We start from the raw sequence: 19,640 nt of genomic DNA on the forward strand, positions 1-19,640 counted from the left end.
TATTATTATTATCATTATCATTATTATTATTATAAATTATTATCACTTCCTTTACCTCGTGACTGGATGGAATAAATCCAATCAAGTCCATTTGGATTCAAAGTGCTGAATTCAAAACACAACACAACTAAAAACTGCTCAGGTTATTACAAGAATTTGTAATATGATGTCTTTTTTAGAACTCGTAACAAGCAGACTGCTCAGCTGTTAGCTACAAGAGATAGAAACCAGTGGCAAATTTGCTTAAAAATCTCAAGGAAGTTTCAACTCACATGATGGTGAGTGGATAATTTTATTCTAGAGCCATACAATTGGGTTATGTGCACCATGGTGTGCTATGAGCAAATGAAATCAAAACCCCTGATGCAGAAATGATGCGAGTGGTTTTCCACATGACAGGAGTGGCATTGTTAAAGCTATTGCTTTCCTTGATAAGGAGGTTTGAGTTTCACCCTAATCGTAGTTAACCCCTTATATTCTACAGTCAAGGATTTATCCAATTATACAATACATCTGCAAAATTTAACCAAGTGATTTTCAAAAGATGGCGTGTGGGGTAGATTTCAAGTAATGACGTAATGAGTCCTCATCTAATCAGAGGACAGACTTATCCTTTGGCAAAATGACCTTTTAAAAGCAATACAAAGCAGTTTTTTGTGTTGTTAGGTAATGATTTTAAATACATAGCAAACAGAATAGCAAAATGAACAAAATTTAATTTGACAACAGTCTACCCAGGGCTGCTCAGCAACATCCATCTGGTCCCATCTGAATAAATGACTCTTGTACCATGGTACAAGACATGTATTTTAGCATTGCCTACAAAACTACTGATCCAAGATACACTGGTAATAGGTTATTTGGTGTAAAGAAGGGCTCTACAAATTGGAGGGGGGGGTGTTACAGAAAAAGCTGCAATTTAGAGCATGAAGCAGGCTACTACCTCATTATTTCATAACTCTGAGTCTATGTTATCTCATTCTGCTAAGGTCACTTTCAGGTAGGAGAAACCACAAATACCTTAAGCATATATTCTGTAGGACACCCAAGTGAACTGTTTAGATATATTATATAAAAGCAGAGACCAATGAAGATGTGGAAGACAGGTTTGCTTGGGTAGAATTACTGTTATCTTCATTTGAAACCTGAACTAGACACTGAGATGTCTGCAAATAACGGTTTTATTTTTGTTATGATGCAGTAACTTTATGAAGAGGTTTTGTTCACTCACCGGAGGACAGGAGGCTTTTGAGGAAAGTGAAGTTCTCTCCTATCTTGTCTAGGTCAGGTAGTAGTTTGGCTATTTCCTCCATCTCTGGTAGAGCTTTGGCCAGTTTATCTGTGGATACAAGAGATAACATGTCAAGTGGAGAAGACGGAAAGGTTGGGGGTCTTATCTCATGATGCATAATTGTGCAGCAATGTTTCAAGTACAACCTAAGTATAATTGTCCCTGTTTGACTTACTGAAATCAGGGATCCTTAAGGAAGACAAAGCCAGGCTATAGCACATGAATTTAAATCATGACATTAAAATGAAAACACTTACCAAGATCAATTTGTTCACTCAGTTCCCAGACAAAATCAGGAATGACCCAGTTGTATTCACTAAAATCAGGTAGCATGTCCTTCCATTCTTCATAGGTCTGGAGATAAAATGACAATCTTATGTTATCTTCACATGAAGTTTTTCTCTACTGTTTTCGATAACACCAGTGTGCCATCACAGCTAGAAAAGGCAGGGGACCGCTCTTTAAAGCGTCCAGGGAAAGGTTTTTTTCACATGACTGCATGGGCAAAACTAAGACAGTTAGAATAGTAAGAATAGTTCTGAAACCCTGAGTTGGAGACACTCAATACTGACCTTTTTAGCGGTGTACCCCCCTCCCACTGCCGAGCCCAGCAGAATGTATCGGAGCTTTAGCAGCCGAGCAGCGAGCCGGGCCACCCAGAAGTTGCGCTGCTGCTGGTGGCTACGGCCCCCTGACCCTGGGGGAGGCTTGGGAGGCCGCATGGGCAACCGTGACATGGAGGTGAAATAGCGAGCTGCCGTGCGATGAGGGGGGCGCTGAGGGTTGGCGTTCCCCGAGTAGCGGTGGTGGATGGCACGGGACAGAGGGTGCAGCTTCTGCAGCGGTACCCGAAATCTCACCCCCATGTTGGTGGAGACCAGGTTCCTGCAGGCCATGCTGAGATGACAGAGAAATTGCACAATAAATTACACAAGCTCACACTCCTCATGTGCCTTTAAACACCAGTACCCCTGAATATATAACCTCAGTTGTACCTTCTAGTCATCTGCCAATTCTATCCCTGATGATGCAGCTACTGCCCAAAGAGTAACATAAAATCTAATTTGTGTCTCAAGAGACTCATTCCCTCAGATAAAAATGCGACACTTTGGAACAAGAAAATCTAATGCTTATATTATTATTATTAGTGGTTGTTGTTGTAACAATAGGAGTAGTAAGATTACAGTAATACAAGTAAAACTAAAATTAATTTCCAGCCTGTGACTCAATCATCAGGAGGTGGCTTTGGAGTAGGGAACTGAACCAGCCTAAGAAATACAGAGAGTAGCATCTGATAAGTGTAATAGAGTTGATAGCTAAGTTACTGTAGCTAATCATGCTATGACAAGTTATCGATTTTGTAAGTGGCATTTTTAGTACAAGGTGGAACCACAAAAAGCTGCAACATGCAGGCAAAGAGAAGACATGGTACACATTTTAAGGTAACGTTAAATTACAACCTGTCAACAACAGACATTCAAATATATTCCGTAAATAAATCCCTCAAGTTTACGGTACATTATTATCATATACTAACAATATTAGAGAATAATAGGTATGTCAACTTAAATCACGATAGCCTGCTAGTCAATTTGTTTTCACTTGTCAGCCGTGTCCAGACTGCAGGATAAAACACATTACCCGGGTTAGTTAGCTAAGTTAGCTGGCTAAAGTAACGTCAAATCCACAACAGCGGTACAGACCGGTTTGCAGCAGCTTATAATTAATGTCATGGACAGTGTGAGGAGAGAGGCTATGCGTCCAGTTAGTTATAATACTTTGGGTTTTTTTTTTAAATATGGGTCTTTTAACGACGGCTAATTACATGAAGCAGGTAGCTAGCTTCGCTGTCCTCAGCTGTCAAAATGACCAGCTATGTGTGCTTACCAACTAGCTTTTGTTACCGTTACCTTTATTAAATGGGAACTTACCAGGCAGCTTTACTCCCGACACGCAACATGCTGTTATCAGCAGCGGGTAAACGCAAATCTCTTTCAAATTGACTCTTTAGGCACGGTTTAATTCATCTTTCCAAAAGGTACACATTTGCTTGCCTGTTATGGCACCTAACTATCTCGTTAGCTAACAAGGACACAGCCAGAATGACAGCCCACTTCCTGTGAACGGTGCTACCTTCAAATCTGCACGGACAGAAAGTGCACCAGTGATGCACACTTCCTATGCAGCCACAAGTCCACCGCTGTAGTGAGACGTCCGTTTGAATGTCTCTGCACACACTTGCCCCAGTTTGTGCTTCTGGGGCTTTTAACACCCAAATCCAAAGGCAAATTGAACCTTCTGTACTATACTGTAGTAGTAGGAGGATGCAGGGGCTCTAAATTCGGTATATGGGACAGCATTCTGTTAAATGACTTACCTGGCCCAGGGGGCTCATTTGCAATGTCATCAGAGTCATCAAATGATAAAATTATATCTATGCTTTCATAAGAAAAAGATACACTAGACATAGTACGGGCTACAATGTACATGTAAAGTGAAAATGACTTTCTCTGTCATCCCTGCTTAGTTTCTAATATCAGTATGATGTGAATTGTGAGTAATTCCCTCAAGCAAACTGCAACCATCACCATCCAGAGTGCTACCTGTCAGTTAGACAATACTGATAACATGATTGATAAAGATGTCATTTGAATAAACAGGTGTAGCGTAGACTAGTTAAGGACAAAGTGCAGTTGAGATTAAATTGATGACTGACAGACAGCTGCCCAGTTACATGATGAAAATATGTAGACATGTGTTCAGTTAGTTGTGTGACCTTAGCTGAAGTCTGTCCATGCAGATGTAATTACTTGTTGCATAGGCAAGATTTTGCACGTCACACAGGAGGATCCAGAAGTCAACAGGTTTAAGATTGTGTCAAACTTTCTCAAATGTAATTTTCAAAAGAATTACAGGGGATCTAATTTTCACAACTGTTCACCTGCCTCCTGATATACACAAGATCTTATGTAAGCTGCATTTGTGTACTTTAGGGTGAGTGTCAACACCAGTGAGAGGAAGAACTGCATAAGACTGTATTTTTCCCAATTCAGGGACTAGATCCTCCACAGTCCACATTTCTAGAGCTGACAAGGCCTGTCACATTTCAAAGACTCTGCTAAATGAGATCTCATGCCTGAATTTGGAGGACACAGCCTGTTGCTCAATTGTTTAAATTTAGGTGATCCCTGTCAACTTGTAAAGTCAGTAAATATCTTGTGACCACATCACATTAACCAGGTACTGTACTTAGTTAAATTCTGTAAAGAGGTAAACTCTATATACACTATACTTTTAATTTCTGCAACTTGAGGCCTGCTACATACTTTCCTGTAGCTTCTGCAGCACTATGGTATCCCATTCACGCCCAGTGGAGACAAATGACTTGTAGACGTGACCGTTTTGAGAACATTTATTGAAAAGAAAGAAATCAAGATAAATCTGAAATACAATCCTCAGGGGAAAAGAAATGAAAATAAATAAAAAATAAATTATAAAGTACAAAAATCTTCAAAAAATGTACATCTCTGCCAATAAAAACAATACATATACCCCAGAAGAGCCTCTTGCTGAGGTGTGGGAGCTGTTAATAAAAGCACACCAAATAAACTGAACTTTAAGAGCTGACATACAGATGGACTGTAATAAAACGTTTTACCAACAATATATTTTCATTCAGTTTGGGTATCAACTTTTATTATTTTCTCTATTCATTACAAATAGACATTTCCCTGAGGAAACAACATCCACATGAGGCTTCATATACTCAGTGGCTGATTCAATCTAAATGCCGTTCGATGGTTTGTTTAAAATACATGATGTGAATAGGAGGCCAATGCTAACTGTCAACAGTCGGTATATGTTGTACCTGTATAGGAACATAGTGAGGTTTCAGCATAAAATATGTTACTTTGACATAGCTATCAGAATAAAATGGTAAAACTGTAGCGCTGAAGAAATGCAATAGTAGTATTTACACTTTGCGCGTCATTAAATTGATGAATTTTTTGTATCAAGGTTACAGTTATGACACAGCTGAGACTGAATCATTTTTACCCTAGCAGCAATATAATCACTTCTACAACAGACTGCTGATATCGAGCAGCAATGCACAGTCTTTCTTGCCAATTACATTTTACATTAAATGATAGGACAGAAAAGTAACAAGATTGTCAGATGTTCTGAAATCGCTAAGAGGAGGCGCCAAATCATCACATCATCAGATTAATTCCCTTCTTGTGTCAGGTCCTTGGTTTTATACAAAGTGAAGCAAAACAGAAGCAAACAAAAAGCTGTGAAGTAGATCTACTTCAGGAACCTTCACAGACAAATCTTTCCACATAAACCAGGATGGGTTTAACTTTCTTCAAGCTCTAAAGTAGACATGTGCTGCATTATATTTACTCAAGACAGAACAAATATTGATCAAGTCCCCCAATCATACATCACAATAACTACCTCAAATTGTGAAATAAATGCCCATGATTCATGCCCAAATAAGGAAGATCCAAGCTAATGCAACTACATAACAAAAGTGAAAGTACAAATAAATCCAAAAGACAGTACAAATCAAAAGTAGACAGACAACTGATTGTAACACAGTACCAAAATAGAAGACACACCAGCCCTTTGATAATCCAAAAACCATACCTTTTTATAACTAAATATTTTTACTTTAATGCACACACTAGAAATGTACATCATATATATATATATATATACACATACATACATACATACATACATACATACATACATACATACACACACACACACACACAGATAGAATCCAACCTAATATTATCATCACTACTTCTGCTGAGTCAAATCAGATTTGACAGAACTGAACACAGGCTAAAATTAAACTTTTCTTATCTTTTCCTCCTTCTCTTTTTTCAATAATCAATACAGATGTGATGAAAAGTCTTTGGAAATAGAATCAATAACCATAGTATTGCCTTGCATTCAATTTTGTTCTTTACACAACATTCAATTCTAGCCTCAGTAGGTATCTAGAAAGAAAAAAAGAAACCCTGAAAGCAAATATAAAAAGAAAAAATACCAATGAATATTCAGAGGCATAGAAACCCATGTGACCCATGCACATCAGCAAAATTGTTGAAATCCAACAGAAATAAGTAATTTAGACATTTTTTGACAAAATATCAGAATCATTCTTATAATTGGCACAAGAATGTCCATTTGAGCCTTGTTATACATTTATCACCAGTTTCACCTTCTATATATCCTATTTCTCACACTGACAATTTAGCCACAAAATACTATAATTTTTCTCATCAAATAAACAATGTATCCATTAAAACTATGGTCACACATCACATTTGAGCTTGTCATAAAAACAGTATGAATCCCAAATTTGCAAATGCATTTGCAATATCATTATAAGTATCTCAATAGACAATGGCTTTTAGGAACTGAGCAACTTCAGACTCTTGTTATTACTGATATTAAGGAAATCTGTTTTTGATTTTGTTTCTAAATTAATAAATCATTAATAAACAATGGACAAGCTAAATGCAATGTCATACATGATTAAGTGTCATTAAATGCAGCACTGTTACCAGATGTTTGAGAAAAAAATTGGCTTAAATTTTGTCAGGGAGGAAGAGTAATATTACATTTAGTTTGACATTCTTTTGAAATGGAGTCTCATAACCACTGATTAAGCACTCTGAAAATACTTTGAGACATACACAATTTGAAATCATTAATATTAAACCATACAATTCACAAAAGGCAGGCTGCTAGGCAGAGTATACAGTTATACTGACATTGTGTGTTGGTGTCTTTGATTTAAAGTGATACTCCACCCTAAAATCGGCCTTTTGAGTATCAAACACTATCTGAATTCAGTCAGTTATAATGATTTCCAATGGTACCAATTTTCATGGCTGAAAAAAAGTAACAAAATGCACGAGAACTCCTCAACCCACTCTTGGAGTGTAAAACAGCTTCTCCGCTGTCCATCTGTTAGCTCAGTATGCCATTATTGGAATCTATCTTTCACAGAATTTCACAGTCAGATTTACAACTACAAACTTTTACAGACATCTTCCAAATTTAGAGGGAGTGAGAGAGTGTTTGACACTTAAAGAATATATTCTGGGGAGCATCACTTTAAATATCAAAGAAAGAGCAGTGAACATAAAATATAGCCCTTAACTCTGTATGCAGGTAGCCTATGTGTAATACATGAATACAAGTGTATATGGTAACCAGCATCAATCTTGTGTTGTGCGTGTTGTTGTTGCATGGATGTTTTGAAAGTGCCAAGAACAGTGAGCTGATGAGATTCACAATGCCTTGCCTTAATTTACGATTAAACTTTTAATCAGTCTTCCATAGGAAGAAATTTTGTTTAAAAAAAAAAGAAAATAGAAAGAAATGTAAGTAGTACTAATGGCTTTCTGGAGCCAAACTGACATGAGTTCGTAAACGTAAGATGCTTTGATTTATATGGTCTCATGCATGTGATTAAATGTCCACGATAACCACCCAGATCCATGTAGTTTCTTGTGCAGATTTTTTTTTTTTTTTTAAAGACAAATGTCAATGTAAATGTTTCTTAATTCTACAGTATTTGTAGTAATATTTCTAGTATTGCAACCAGCAAGTCTTCAGAAACATGACGATAGGGAGCTGGCTTCATGCAAGTATTGGTATGCTTTCAGTCTCCTGTCTGGTGTCATTAGATGCTGACAGTACATGGCTCATAGATGCAAAAACATAAGACTAAAAGGTTTATAGCCACACTAGTGGCCCATGAGGGTGCAATGCTCATTACACACTAGAAAACAACATTTACCACTAGTGGGGCAAAGTTTTGCCTGAGGGGAGCGCCAGAGGAAAGGCCAGTCAGACTTGTTAGCATGGTATGCCAACACTTAACATGTAAGTGAAACATGCTAATATTTAGTATTTGCATTAATATGAAAGTACAGCTGAGGTTGATGAGAATTCAGTCATTAGTTTTAGAGGTATCCTGTTATGAACTGAAGACTTGTTGACTGGTTGGTGACATGAAAAAAATCAGGACCATTAACGTCTGTGCCAAATTTCATGGCAATACATCAAATAGTTGAGATATTTCAGTCTGGACCGACCGAAAAGCTGAGATGAAATTTGTGTCTGTTTTTTTTTTTTGGTCATTTTTTATTTTTCTACATAACAAATATCTATCTAAACTCTGACAAACTGACAAACACAAAGGAAATCCTGCCACAGGTCCCAGTCTGTGGTTGAGAGAGGATGAGCACATCTGTCTCCCTCACTGTTCTCTTTAAGTCCTTTACTTTTTACAAGCCATAATGTTTTGAATGTGTACGAAAGTTTTGGCCAAATTATGAGGGAAAAAATGCAACCTCAGATTAGTTTCTGAGGTTCATCATTTTGTAGTTTCTATCATCAAATTGTGATGTATAATGAACTGTTTTCTGCCTGGGGTGTGCAATTGAACAAGTTGACTGCAACTGTTCCGAGATTCCCAATCTTCTACAACTCACAGTGTGCTTGAAAGACTATCTGAATACTGGTCTCAAATTAGTAATTTCAGTCATCCCTGGGGGTCAATGGTAAACTTTAAAGCTTTTCTTTTTGGTTATGATTCTATATTCTCTAAGGAGTGCTTGCCAGGTGGTATAGCTCATTAAAATGACTCTATACATGTACATTAGCCGTATAGGACCACTACATAGTAGCAATCAGAACCTGCACCGCCGACAACAGGTTAGACCTGTGAAACAAGTTACTCTCTGTGTGATCGTCCTAAAAGTGAGGTGGTGGCTGCTAAGAGATATGAACATGAAGTGGACTTGCTGCTGCTTTTAAAAACTATATGATCAGATCATACAGAGTTGGTCAGTACAGCCACCTACCGCTACCTATCCAATACGCCACCCTCCTTCAACGCCATCAGTCCTTCCACTTTTAAGAGAATATCTCCATTTTAAAGTGAAACCTCTTTCTTCTGCCCTCTTCCTCAAACTGTTCCTGACTCTCTCTTTATCGACCCATTCTCTTACTCGCCGTTTCTGTCAGAGTGGGTTGTACTTTAGACGGCTAGAGTACAACCCCTCTTTCTAGGCTAGCATCTGCTTCTTCCTATACTCTACTTCTCCTTATTCTATTTTTTTCAGTGATCAGACATGATATTAGGCCATTTTACTCTTCATCTAAAATTGACGTCTCGTACTGTGGTTGCTAATTAAATCTTGGTTGTGTTCGAAATCGCATACTAACGTACAGCGTACTACATACTCAATCAGTACGTACTGTATACTAAATGAACGAGTAAGTATGCCATTACCAGCAGACTGTTCACACTAAAGTGTACTCAAGCAAGACAGTCACGTGACTGCATCACATGATTGCCATTGTGCAGTCTGAAGAGACGCAATGCATTTTGGGGCGGTTGAGTATGTCCAGTAAACTCAATAATTTAGTATACATCCAGGCATTTCTCACGTACACAAAATCCACATTCTATGCCGTTGGAACGCACTATACTCAATTTGACGTAATACTTAGTATGAATAGTGCGTTAGTATGCCATTCCGAACACAGCCCTTGTTATTTTTATCATTCAACACCTTCAATGACATTTCTGACAGCACATGTATGTCAGAAGCTAGCTCTGATGTGGAGTGGGACTTTGTCTCTCTTTTATACCCCTTTCACACAGATAAAGTGAGTAAATATTAAACCTGCATTGGCAGTCAATGTAAAGAGGTCAATGCGCAAATTCGACCTGGCTTATCAACTCTTCTCCCAGCCTGGTTGAATGCTGCTCAGCTTCGGTGAACTTACATTGCAATAAGGAATGGGAATTACATTTAATGTTACTGATGTTTAAATGACATTTATAAACAAACAAGAGAGACCTGAGAGCATGCGAGTGGGCGAGCCAGAGAGAGCAGGAGTACTGGGAGAACTGAAACTTAACTTTATTTGGTACTTATGTGTAATGGTTTTGCAGTAACGTCTATGGAACTACAATATTAGACGCAAGTCTCAGTGAACGGCGACGACAAGCAATTATCCTGTGACAATTTCATTTGAATAGGCTGAATGTGCGTTCACTGAACACGTGTCATATGCATGTCTCCCGTACGAAAGGGGTAGATTAAATACTGTGATGTGGGGGGTGCTAGGAGTTGATCATGATTTGATAGGCGGAGCCGTTTTCTGGGCGGGGCTTGGCTTCAGTGGTGGTGGTTGGCTTTGGAGGCCAGTCAGGGTCCACACTGAGCTCCTGGGCCAGATGCATGTAGCGAGCCTTGGGTGTCATCTTGCTCGGGCAGCACAGCCAGGACAGACACTTGTACGCCACCAGGTCAATGCCCCCCTGAAAATACCACAGCCCCAAAGCAGACAAATAAATAAAATAAAAAATACCAAAGAAAGGAGTAAAAGGGAGGGATGAAAGGTTCCATGAATTTGTGTCATATTTTGTTCAGGTTTTCTAAACCACTTTTACTGGCAAATGTAAATCAGACAGTGGCATGCTAACATAACTGTTGCATGCAAAATATAGAACTGGAGAGGAGTCATTTGCATGATACGTAGGCACATTTCTTTACACTGATAAATTGCAACAAGTGTGTATGTATGCAAGTCATTCAAAACAAAATTCAGCATGGTAATAGTTTGAAGGAGTTGGCAAAAGACAGTTTAAACAGTGAGCCAACTCTTAAAAACAAGCTCATGGAGTCAAAGATCAAAGAAACAAAGGATTCCACATCAGGTCTCTAAAGACTAAAAAAATTAATGAGTCAAAACTTCTCATTAACCTCATATTGGAAAAGACATTTAAGGCTAGCCTGCTTCGATTTTAAATATACTGTACTTGATAGTTATAGGAACCACTGACAATGTTGACTGGACATAAATGTCTAGGACATAATAGGGAAACTAAGAGATAAGTGCAGCAAGAAGAGCTTAGTAAGGCCCGTAGGCTGAAACTGGAGTTGCAGTAGACGGAGGGAGAGAAGATGGCAAACAATCATACTTCTAGGGAAAAAAAAGCAATGGGAGATTTCCAAGGCTTGGGAACGGTTTCAGCCATTAACAAAAATCAACGATGATACTAATAACAATACCACGTTTGTATATTAATATGTGCAAAAAAATAATTGTAGTTAATGTTTTCCACAATAATGTGTATGGCACACATTTGACGACAACATATCACTCTGGTAAAAGTGATTTGCTACATAAAAATGGGCATATACAGTATACAGAAACTACATGTGTACTTTGCACTTAAAGCAAATTCAGTCATTATCTTGCATCGTAATGTATGTCACCACCTTAAGGGCTTATTTCACAGATAGAAGGAAACTTAAAATACTATCATGCCTCACAAAATTAACACATTGACAGCTGAGCATGAAGGTTTTTACCACCTTGCAAACGTATAAGTGTTTAACAGTGACCACCAGTAGCTCCAAATTTAAAAATAGCTTCAGCAAGAAGGTTATTAAGTAAAATATTTGTCCTTAAGAGCAGTTATGAAGCTTATTTCGAAATGGAGCCGAGAACAGAATGGTTTGGAGTAAAACAGCAACTGTTATCAAGCCCTGAGCAGAAGGCCAATTAGGGGGACACGAGAAGGAGAGGACAAATTAGAATGAGACTGACGTCTTGCACATGCATGTCTTGGCTAGAGGTTACAGTAGAAAGGTGCACTCTGTAGCATTAGAGCAAGAATTGAGGACAGAGAGAGGGAACACCACACAAGAGGAAAATGAAAGGGCTTAAGAAGAAGGTGTCAGATTTTCCCAACCTGTGGTGTCGGGGCAGCAGGAGTGATGCCAAAGCCGCCCTGTTTTTCTCTGCTGAACACAAGCTTCCATAAGACGATGTCAAGGATGAAGGTCTATGGAATAGTGCAGTTGTCAGGGGAAAGAATTACAGAGAGGCTAGTTTGATTTCACATAGCGTCCGCTATTGTTTTTTTGCAGATTTTTGAGATCTTCAATTGTTTTTGCAGAGCCACAATGCATCGGAGCTTTAAGTAATCATGTGTGGCTTTTTTTTCCCCATTAAGCTGTGTGGTAATCATTATATGTGAGGGTAAAATTAAATTACACAAATTAGTAAGAAGAGCACGCATGGATTAATTTTTTTGTCTCAAAATACTGAAAACTCAGCTGAAATTTTTGATTATGTGCGAAATCATTTTTGGTTGATTTTTTAAATTCACTTAAAAAGGTGAAAGGAATTTGCGCCGGTAGTTTAGGAAATAGCATCATCTAGGGTGTCTGCTAAGCAGTGCATGTATGCAAGGGCAGCCATCTAAAAAGGAAGGCAGAGGCATAGTGATACTGCTCCACTGAGTGTAGAAGGCCAGCAAAAACTATCCATTGTCATGCAGTTGTACAGCAATAAATAATTTTCTTAAAGAGCATTTGTCTATCCAAAAATTAGGCAAGACAAACATATGCTGCTTTGAGGAATTTCTAAAGCCCCACAAATGCATACATTTCACCAAAACATGTTTAAAACAGTAACTTTAAGTATGTACTATTATTTAAGTACTATAACAGATACTGTAGTTTGTCTCTTTAAAGACAAGAACATTTTTAATTTACAACATAATTTCTTCTCAACACAAGATTGATCCTGCTATCCAGCTAAATGAGACAAAGATGAGCACACTGCATGACAAAACAAAAACTGAACATGAAAAAAACATCTACTGTTACCATGTGTTTAAGTGTGTGTCTTACCTCCACCAAAACAGACACAGCAGCATTGACTAAGATGATGAGGAAGAGTTTTACCCTCCATTCAAACGGGACACAAACAATCTGGGGAGAGAGAGAGAGAGAGAGAGAGAGAGAGAGAGAGAGAGAGAGAGAGAGAGAGAGAGAGAGAGAGAGAGAGAGAGAGAGAGAGAGAGAGAGAGAGAGAGAGAGAGAGAGAGAGAGAGAGAGAGAGAGAGAGAGAGAGAGAGAGAGAGAGAGAGAGAGAGAGAGAGAGAGAGAGAGAGAGAGAGAGAGAGACTACAACATTGATCATCAGCGATTATTAGCAAGACAGCCTTTGGGCACATCTTAATGAAATTATGGACTGGGACTTTATATTGTATCAAAATATTAAGAGTATAGAGCTTGGCATGATAAAACAAGGTACAGTCTACACCAGAACTGAGTGAAAGTGTATGTTTCTTGTGTTTCTTACCTCTAGAAACCCGTCAATACCTTCGACAGGGTGGAACAAGATGAACAGCAGGAAAATATACAAAATCAAGGCAGACAGCACAAAAGGCCCTGGGAGAGGACACGTAAGCACAAACACACACAAAAAAATACATAACATATAAAATTAACTATTTTAGGACAAATTTATTAGTGTTAAGAAGTTTCTTACAGTTCTTGTAGCTAGGCTGCCTGAAAGGTTTGCCCTTTGAGAAAACAATGGCAACAATGAGATACTGGAAGCAGGAGACATAGAAGAGGCTGGTGTTCTCGAAGTTTTGGATGTTGTGATCGTCCACTTCTGTGTCGTTGTGGTCAGACACGTTAATGTGTGATGACTGGTTGCAGACACTGGGTGAGAAAAGAGTTTGAACTAAGAGCAATCAAGTAACATTTTCAGTCTGTGGTCAGACAGAAATATGTCTGTGCACATGACAGTTGCTTAAAACATATTCTGATTAAATTATTCTCAAATCATATCTAGTTAACAGTTATATTGTGATGTTATTTTTGTTTGTCTGAGGTACATCGGCAGTGACAGCAGGTACTCACTCTGTAAGTGGTGTCCAGACTGTATACCAGGGCTGCTGTCGGACCCAAAGGAATGTAATGGTCTGAAAGCCCAAGCAGATGAGTATCTGGGTCAGCACAGAGAACAGCAGAGGCCCTGAGATCAGCCCTGATGGGGGACGACGTGACACCAGTTCTTTCCACGCTGGATTCAGACTCACTGAGGAAGAGCGGGGGGGGGGGTATAGGTAAAGAAAGATATAGGTAAAGAAATGGTACACCATGATAAAAAACCCATCACCTTATCTTTGTTACTTTTCTTATACTTACTGGTAAAGACAATAAGGAGGATGATGGCAATATCGATGAATAGGAACTGGAAGTCTCCAAGGTTGCTCAGGATCTAAGAAACAAAAACAACAGACAGCACAGATCAGAGACTCCTGTGAAAACTGTGAATTTGCTGGATTTCTCATTAACTCCTCAGCTACTATTGATTGTGGAAGGAGCATTACGTACGGAGTAGAGGAGAGTGACACTGATGTACTGGATGATGCTGTAGAGGGCCATGAACTTGAACACACAGAAGGAGGTGATGAGAGCAGCACGCCCCTCCCTGTAAAAGCAAGCAAACACTGGGTCATCTCTCTATCCAACATATAACCCCACAAGTATTATGTCATGTAACTATAAAAACACGACTTGACATAAAGAGCCTTTTTAAGCACTATGAATTTGTCTAAAATGGGTGAATTTAAAAAGCATGGGGTAGTTTTGTTGTGTTAAAGCGTGAGAATTTAATTGTCTTTAATTCAAACCTCAATACTCAAAACCTGCACCAAATGAAGGAGAAAACTAACTGCTAAATCAGAATAATTTTCCAGTCACTATAATCAATAGTCTATACTTCATTCCCACAACTACAAAACAGCATGTAATGACAACATCTTCTAGGTACTTTTGAGGTGAGCTGCTCCTTTTAAGTTTTATTTATCACTTTCACCATTTATATTTTCTCTATAATTTATTTATTCATTCATTCATTCATTCATTGTGTGGCACACAGAAAGAAGGAAAGACAAACCTGATTAGGCTGGGGACACAGGAGATGTTGGGGGTCCTGGAGGTGAAAGGAGAGGCTACCGAGGCCTCAAGCTCTGACAAAGAGATGCCACCATGAGCCCTCTTCAGAGCCTGGGTGAGGAAAGTGAGAAACATAAGGTACGTCCAGACTGGAATCAATTAATGTCCATTTCAACCTGAAATTGTCACACTAATAATTACTTTTAAAGTGGCTGTACATACCCCACAGTCGTTTGCTCCATCTCCGCACATCCCCACAAAGTAGCTGTGAGCAAATAATAAAAAGCAATGACTCTGTGCTCATCTTTCTATTGCTACAAAATCTTCTATTGCTACAAAGTCTATTATCTACAAAGTCTCTCAGTGGCAAGCAGCATTCAGTATATTGTGGATGTAATCTTTCAATAAACTTTGGATGACTTGTCAAATTAATTTTTCATAGCTGTTTGACTTAAATACTCACTCTACGCCCTGCAGCGCCTCAATGAGCTGGGTTTTCTGGTCCGGAGCCATTCTGGCAAACACTGTCCCATGCAGCACCAGCTACAAGGCAGAACACACCATCATAACAACAGAAACATTAGGTATCATGGAGATAGTTGTACCTACATTTCTACTCCACACTTTCAGAAAAGGTTGGAGTGATACCCACTCTCATTTAAGAGACCTCATACCTTTTGAAGCATGTCAGGAAAATGCTCCTCAATGACGGCAAACGATTTTCCGTTCATAGCAAAATGGTACAGTTCTTGTCTTTTGGGCTCATCTACGTGACACACATCCTCCAGACTGATGTTCACTTCCTGTTAAAGTAATAAAAGTATGGATTAGAAGATACCAATATAAGGTAGCCTCAATAATTACTATCGAGTTGGACAACTTCTGGGATTGTGTCAACAACAATTAAGAATTTTGTGTTTAGACTTTGGTATAGATGTCACTGATGAGACCTTTAAAGACAACGCATAGTTTTTTAGTAGATACCCTTTAGTCTATATATCAAGCTACAAATATGTTAAATTTTACTTGGCTCAATAAACAATGGACAATAAAAGGAAATGGCAGAGAAACAGTGTTCCCTCCTGTTAAATAGGTGGTGTCAGACTTCGTCATTAAGAGCAGACAAAAAACAATTTCACTTTTTTGGATTTCAGAGACAGTTTTTGCATCTGGGTGTGGTGCCAGGAAAAACATTTGGTTCTATACATGGGCTCGAATTTGTCTTTCCATCCCCTGTGTATGAGTGTGTATGCCTGCATGCAGCCTTTTATTTTGTGTGTGTTTTTTTAAGTATTTGTGTTAGCATTAGCCCCATTGTCTCACCTCCAGGCGAGAGGTCTTGCTCGGCTTGTCAGCGTATCTCCAGGTGATCTTGGCTGCGTGTCCATTATGGGGAGGGAGGGCATCAGCAATGATGACTGTGTCTTGGGGAGGGATCATTCCACAGTCCCGGGCCACAGAGATGGCTGTCAGCATGTTGTCACCTGGAATGTGAATACAGCACATGTTTATTATTTTGCTTCTTTTTTTTTTTTTAAATGATAGTCCAATCTCCATTGGTGCTGATCATGTTAAGGGTCATGTGCCTCACTCTTGTGATCTTGATGATAGCTGTTAAGGGAATGTAGAGTGATGTTTAGTAATTGTCCTTATGCAGATTTGCCCATGTTTTTTCTCTGAAAAGTTCTGTTTTATGTCACTCTGTTCTTCCCTCTCATTCTCTACCTTTCTCATAAATACACACGCATTACTAGGGCTGGGTACCGAATTTCGATACTTTTATGGCACCTACCGAATTGCTTCAATACCATCGAGTATCAAAAAAATGTCATTTGGTACCAAATTTCGATAACTAAGGAGAAAATCTCATCAGCGTCAGTGCACCAATAAGCATGCAGCATGCTTGTACCAAGATCTAATAATGCTGGTGATTGGCTGTCTAACGTTACACGTGGTAGTGGCATGCAGGAAAAACATGTTACAGCCAAAGATGGGGCTCACTTTTTTTCTTTTTTTGAAATTTTATTGCCAGCTGCTTATCTGCACAGATAACGGTGAACTTTGTGCACACTGCTTGTTAGTTAGCCAGTGCAGCTAACCTGTATCTGCTTGTCGGTCCATTCACCACATCATCTACTGGGATGAAAGCCCCAGAGGTCTCACTCTGCCACTATTTCCCAGTACCACAAATGTCACCCACACAGTCAGTCCCTTCTTCTTCTTTGGATTAGGCAAACTAGACACTACAATGAGGCATTGCTGCCATACTGTTTGTTATTAATGTTCCCTTCAACATTTATTTATATTTTATATAGTCCAATGCTGTACAGATATTCCATCATTTTCTTAATTTTAGTCCAGTTATCCAGGTTGAGTAAAGTGCACAGTTTAAAAACAGTTTCTCCAGCTGCTCCTATGTCTTTACAATTCTATGGTAATGTGAATTTTCTTTTTGTTAAAATGGATTTCATAAAATTGGTATCAAAAAAGTATAGTTCAGGAACCCGTATTGAAGTTATTTTTTGAACGATACCCAGTCCTACGCATTACAATCTTGAGATTTTCTCTGGTCCATTCCTCGACAACCTATATTAGTAATTAAACTAGTATTGAGCAGAGGGTCTGTGACTGATGGTGGGATGGTGAATGGAAACAGGAACCCTTCATATCAAGGTTTGGGGACATATGGAGTAAGAGGAGTTACTAAATTCATTTTCAGTGTCTTTCCTTTTATGACCTGTGTAGCAACCTTCAGAAGACAGATGACAAGGTCAAAGCCAACAACAAGGAAGTTAAAAAAAAAAAAAAAAAAAAAAAAAAAAAAAAAAATCCTCAGGCGGATATTTGAGTTAGTTTGTGCCAGTTACACTGAACAGCCTAGAAAATGTTATTAGTTGAGATTACAGGTACAGCTGAATAAATACCAGAGGGATTAAATCTTTTGAGTGCCAATACACAGATTACCAAACTCATTATGCTGCCTGTGTCACAGCAATACAAAGGTTTTAACCAACTACAGACAGAGCGAAACATGAAAGGAAGATTGTGTGTTATGCGTACTGTATGTTTTCATTTGGATATCTGTGTGTTCTCTTTAGTGACTTTATTGATGCCATTACTGGCTTAGATAAGGCCTGTGTGTGTGTGGTCTCACCAGTAACCATGACAGTGCGGATGTGTGCTCGGTGGAGGTCCTGCAGCACCCCTGGGGTTTCTGCCTTCAGTTTGTTCTGCATGATGATCAGACCCAGGAATTCCATGTTTGTCTCTATGTTATCCCTAGTTCAAAGGAAAATAAATCCACATTTGTGTGTGTGTAAATATATATACACACATACACACACACACACACACACACACACACACACACACTAGAGGAATGCAGGTGTGACAGTGTAATATCTGCAGTGTGAAGAAGCATGCTAAAAAAGCATTAACAATCCTCAGCTTGAAGTTCTCTGTATAGGTTTAAAATGAAGGTCAAAACCAACAAAAGCAACAATACCAACAATATACAGTATGCTACCTGCTGATGTTCTGGACTTTGTGCCAGGTGAGTTTGGATTCAAGTCGACGATGAGCCAGAGCTATGACCCTGAAACCCTCCTTGGTGTAGCCCTCCAAAACCTCTGGAAAGCTTTCTGGTACTGCAAAGAGACAGAGAGACATTGAAGAGATAAGTAAAGTTAGAGAGAGACAGACAGCAAGTAAAGAAGACACATCAAACTTGTGTGGCTCTTGTGCTCAGGTCAGATCAGGGGTCAGAGACTATTTACTAGAATTTGACAAGCACTTGTATGGAATATCAAAAAGCAAATGAACAATTTTTGGGGTTACAATATCCAACAGGGTTGGATTAAATTTTGTGGCGGAGTGGTGAAAAAACTGTTTGAAAATTGTGGAGAATCTGTTTTGGTGGAGGTTCCCTAATCGGATAGATTCTAAGTTTGCTTCGACATCATATATATAGTTAACGAGTTTTGAGCCACAACATAAAGTGCTAAATAAGCGGTGACAGTGTTGCTACATTTCTGCACCTGTAACTAATAGATGTTTTTGATATATTTGAATAAGTAAGAGACAAAAACAAACAAAAAGGGCAGTTACAGTCAAGTTTTTCATTCCAAAAGTTTCTGATACTCATTACAATTTGATGTGCTAAACCCCAACAGATTTGGCGAGCCAGCGGGCTAAAATTAAATAAAGAAAATAAATAAAAACGTTTTAAAGATGCACCAATATGGAATTATATCTCATTCACACAGAAACAGGCAGCGACACAGAACAGACAGTTTCAGACCAATTCGCAAATACGAACGTCTCAGTTAATTTTCGAATTCCATGGGGCATTATCAATGGGCGCAGAACAAAATGCCTCTGGATGCAATTGGATAGACCTACAACCAATCAGAGCAATGAAACGTGTGACGTAGTGTAGTAAATTAAACTTACCAAATCCTCTCCAAAGTACATAAAAAGTAAGAAATATACCATCCAGTTTGGTTAATACAGACACGATAGCGGATTCAACAGAA

The 19,640-nt window shown here is 38.8% G+C and overlaps 2 protein-coding genes across 6 annotated transcripts in view; both read right to left on the reverse strand.

Annotated features, from left to right (window-relative positions):
- The window catches only part of opa1 (OPA1 mitochondrial dynamin like GTPase), a 39,309-nt gene extending 35,825 nt beyond the window's left edge, over positions 1-3,484 (reverse strand). For 2 of the 4 annotated variants that reach the window (XM_044201096.1, XM_044201095.1), the window contains exons 1-4: positions 3,223-3,484; positions 1,864-2,188; positions 1,549-1,645; positions 1,232-1,339 (exon numbers count right to left, since the gene is read on the reverse strand). In XM_044201096.1, the coding sequence (XP_044057031.1) occupies positions 1,232-1,339; positions 1,549-1,645; positions 1,864-2,188; positions 3,223-3,251 (559 nt within the window). In that variant the 5' untranslated portion in view covers positions 3,252-3,484. The remainder of the gene's footprint in view (positions 1-1,231; positions 1,340-1,548; positions 1,646-1,863; positions 2,189-3,222) is intronic. The other 2 variants (XM_044201099.1, XM_044201097.1) reach the window with 1 other exon arrangement.
- A 1,204-nt stretch (positions 3,485-4,688) lies between these two features.
- The window catches only part of atp13a3 (ATPase 13A3), a 45,277-nt gene continuing 30,325 nt past the window's right edge, over positions 4,689-19,640 (reverse strand). Inside the window, exons 20-34 of one of the 2 annotated variants that reach the window (XM_044201100.1) lie at positions 18,632-18,752; positions 18,260-18,384; positions 16,429-16,589; positions 15,780-15,908; positions 15,569-15,648; positions 15,328-15,370; positions 15,107-15,216; positions 14,542-14,638; positions 14,353-14,425; positions 14,065-14,242; positions 13,685-13,863; positions 13,496-13,584; positions 13,042-13,122; positions 12,096-12,188; positions 4,689-10,655 (exon numbers count right to left, since the gene is read on the reverse strand). In XM_044201100.1, coding sequence (XP_044057035.1) covers positions 10,458-10,655; positions 12,096-12,188; positions 13,042-13,122; positions 13,496-13,584; positions 13,685-13,863; positions 14,065-14,242; positions 14,353-14,425; positions 14,542-14,638; positions 15,107-15,216; positions 15,328-15,370; positions 15,569-15,648; positions 15,780-15,908; positions 16,429-16,589; positions 18,260-18,384; positions 18,632-18,752 — 1,757 coding nt within the window. In that variant the 3' untranslated portion in view covers positions 4,689-10,457. The remainder of the gene's footprint in view (positions 10,656-12,095; positions 12,189-13,041; positions 13,123-13,495; positions 13,585-13,684; positions 13,864-14,064; positions 14,243-14,352; positions 14,426-14,541; positions 14,639-15,106; positions 15,217-15,327; positions 15,371-15,568; positions 15,649-15,779; positions 15,909-16,428; positions 16,590-18,259; positions 18,385-18,631; positions 18,753-19,640) is intronic. The other variant, XM_044201101.1, reaches the window with a different exon arrangement.

Source organism: Siniperca chuatsi, linkage group LG6, assembly GCF_020085105.1.
Source record: "Siniperca chuatsi isolate FFG_IHB_CAS linkage group LG6, ASM2008510v1, whole genome shotgun sequence".
NCBI lineage: Eukaryota > Metazoa > Chordata > Actinopteri > Centrarchiformes > Sinipercidae > Siniperca > Siniperca chuatsi.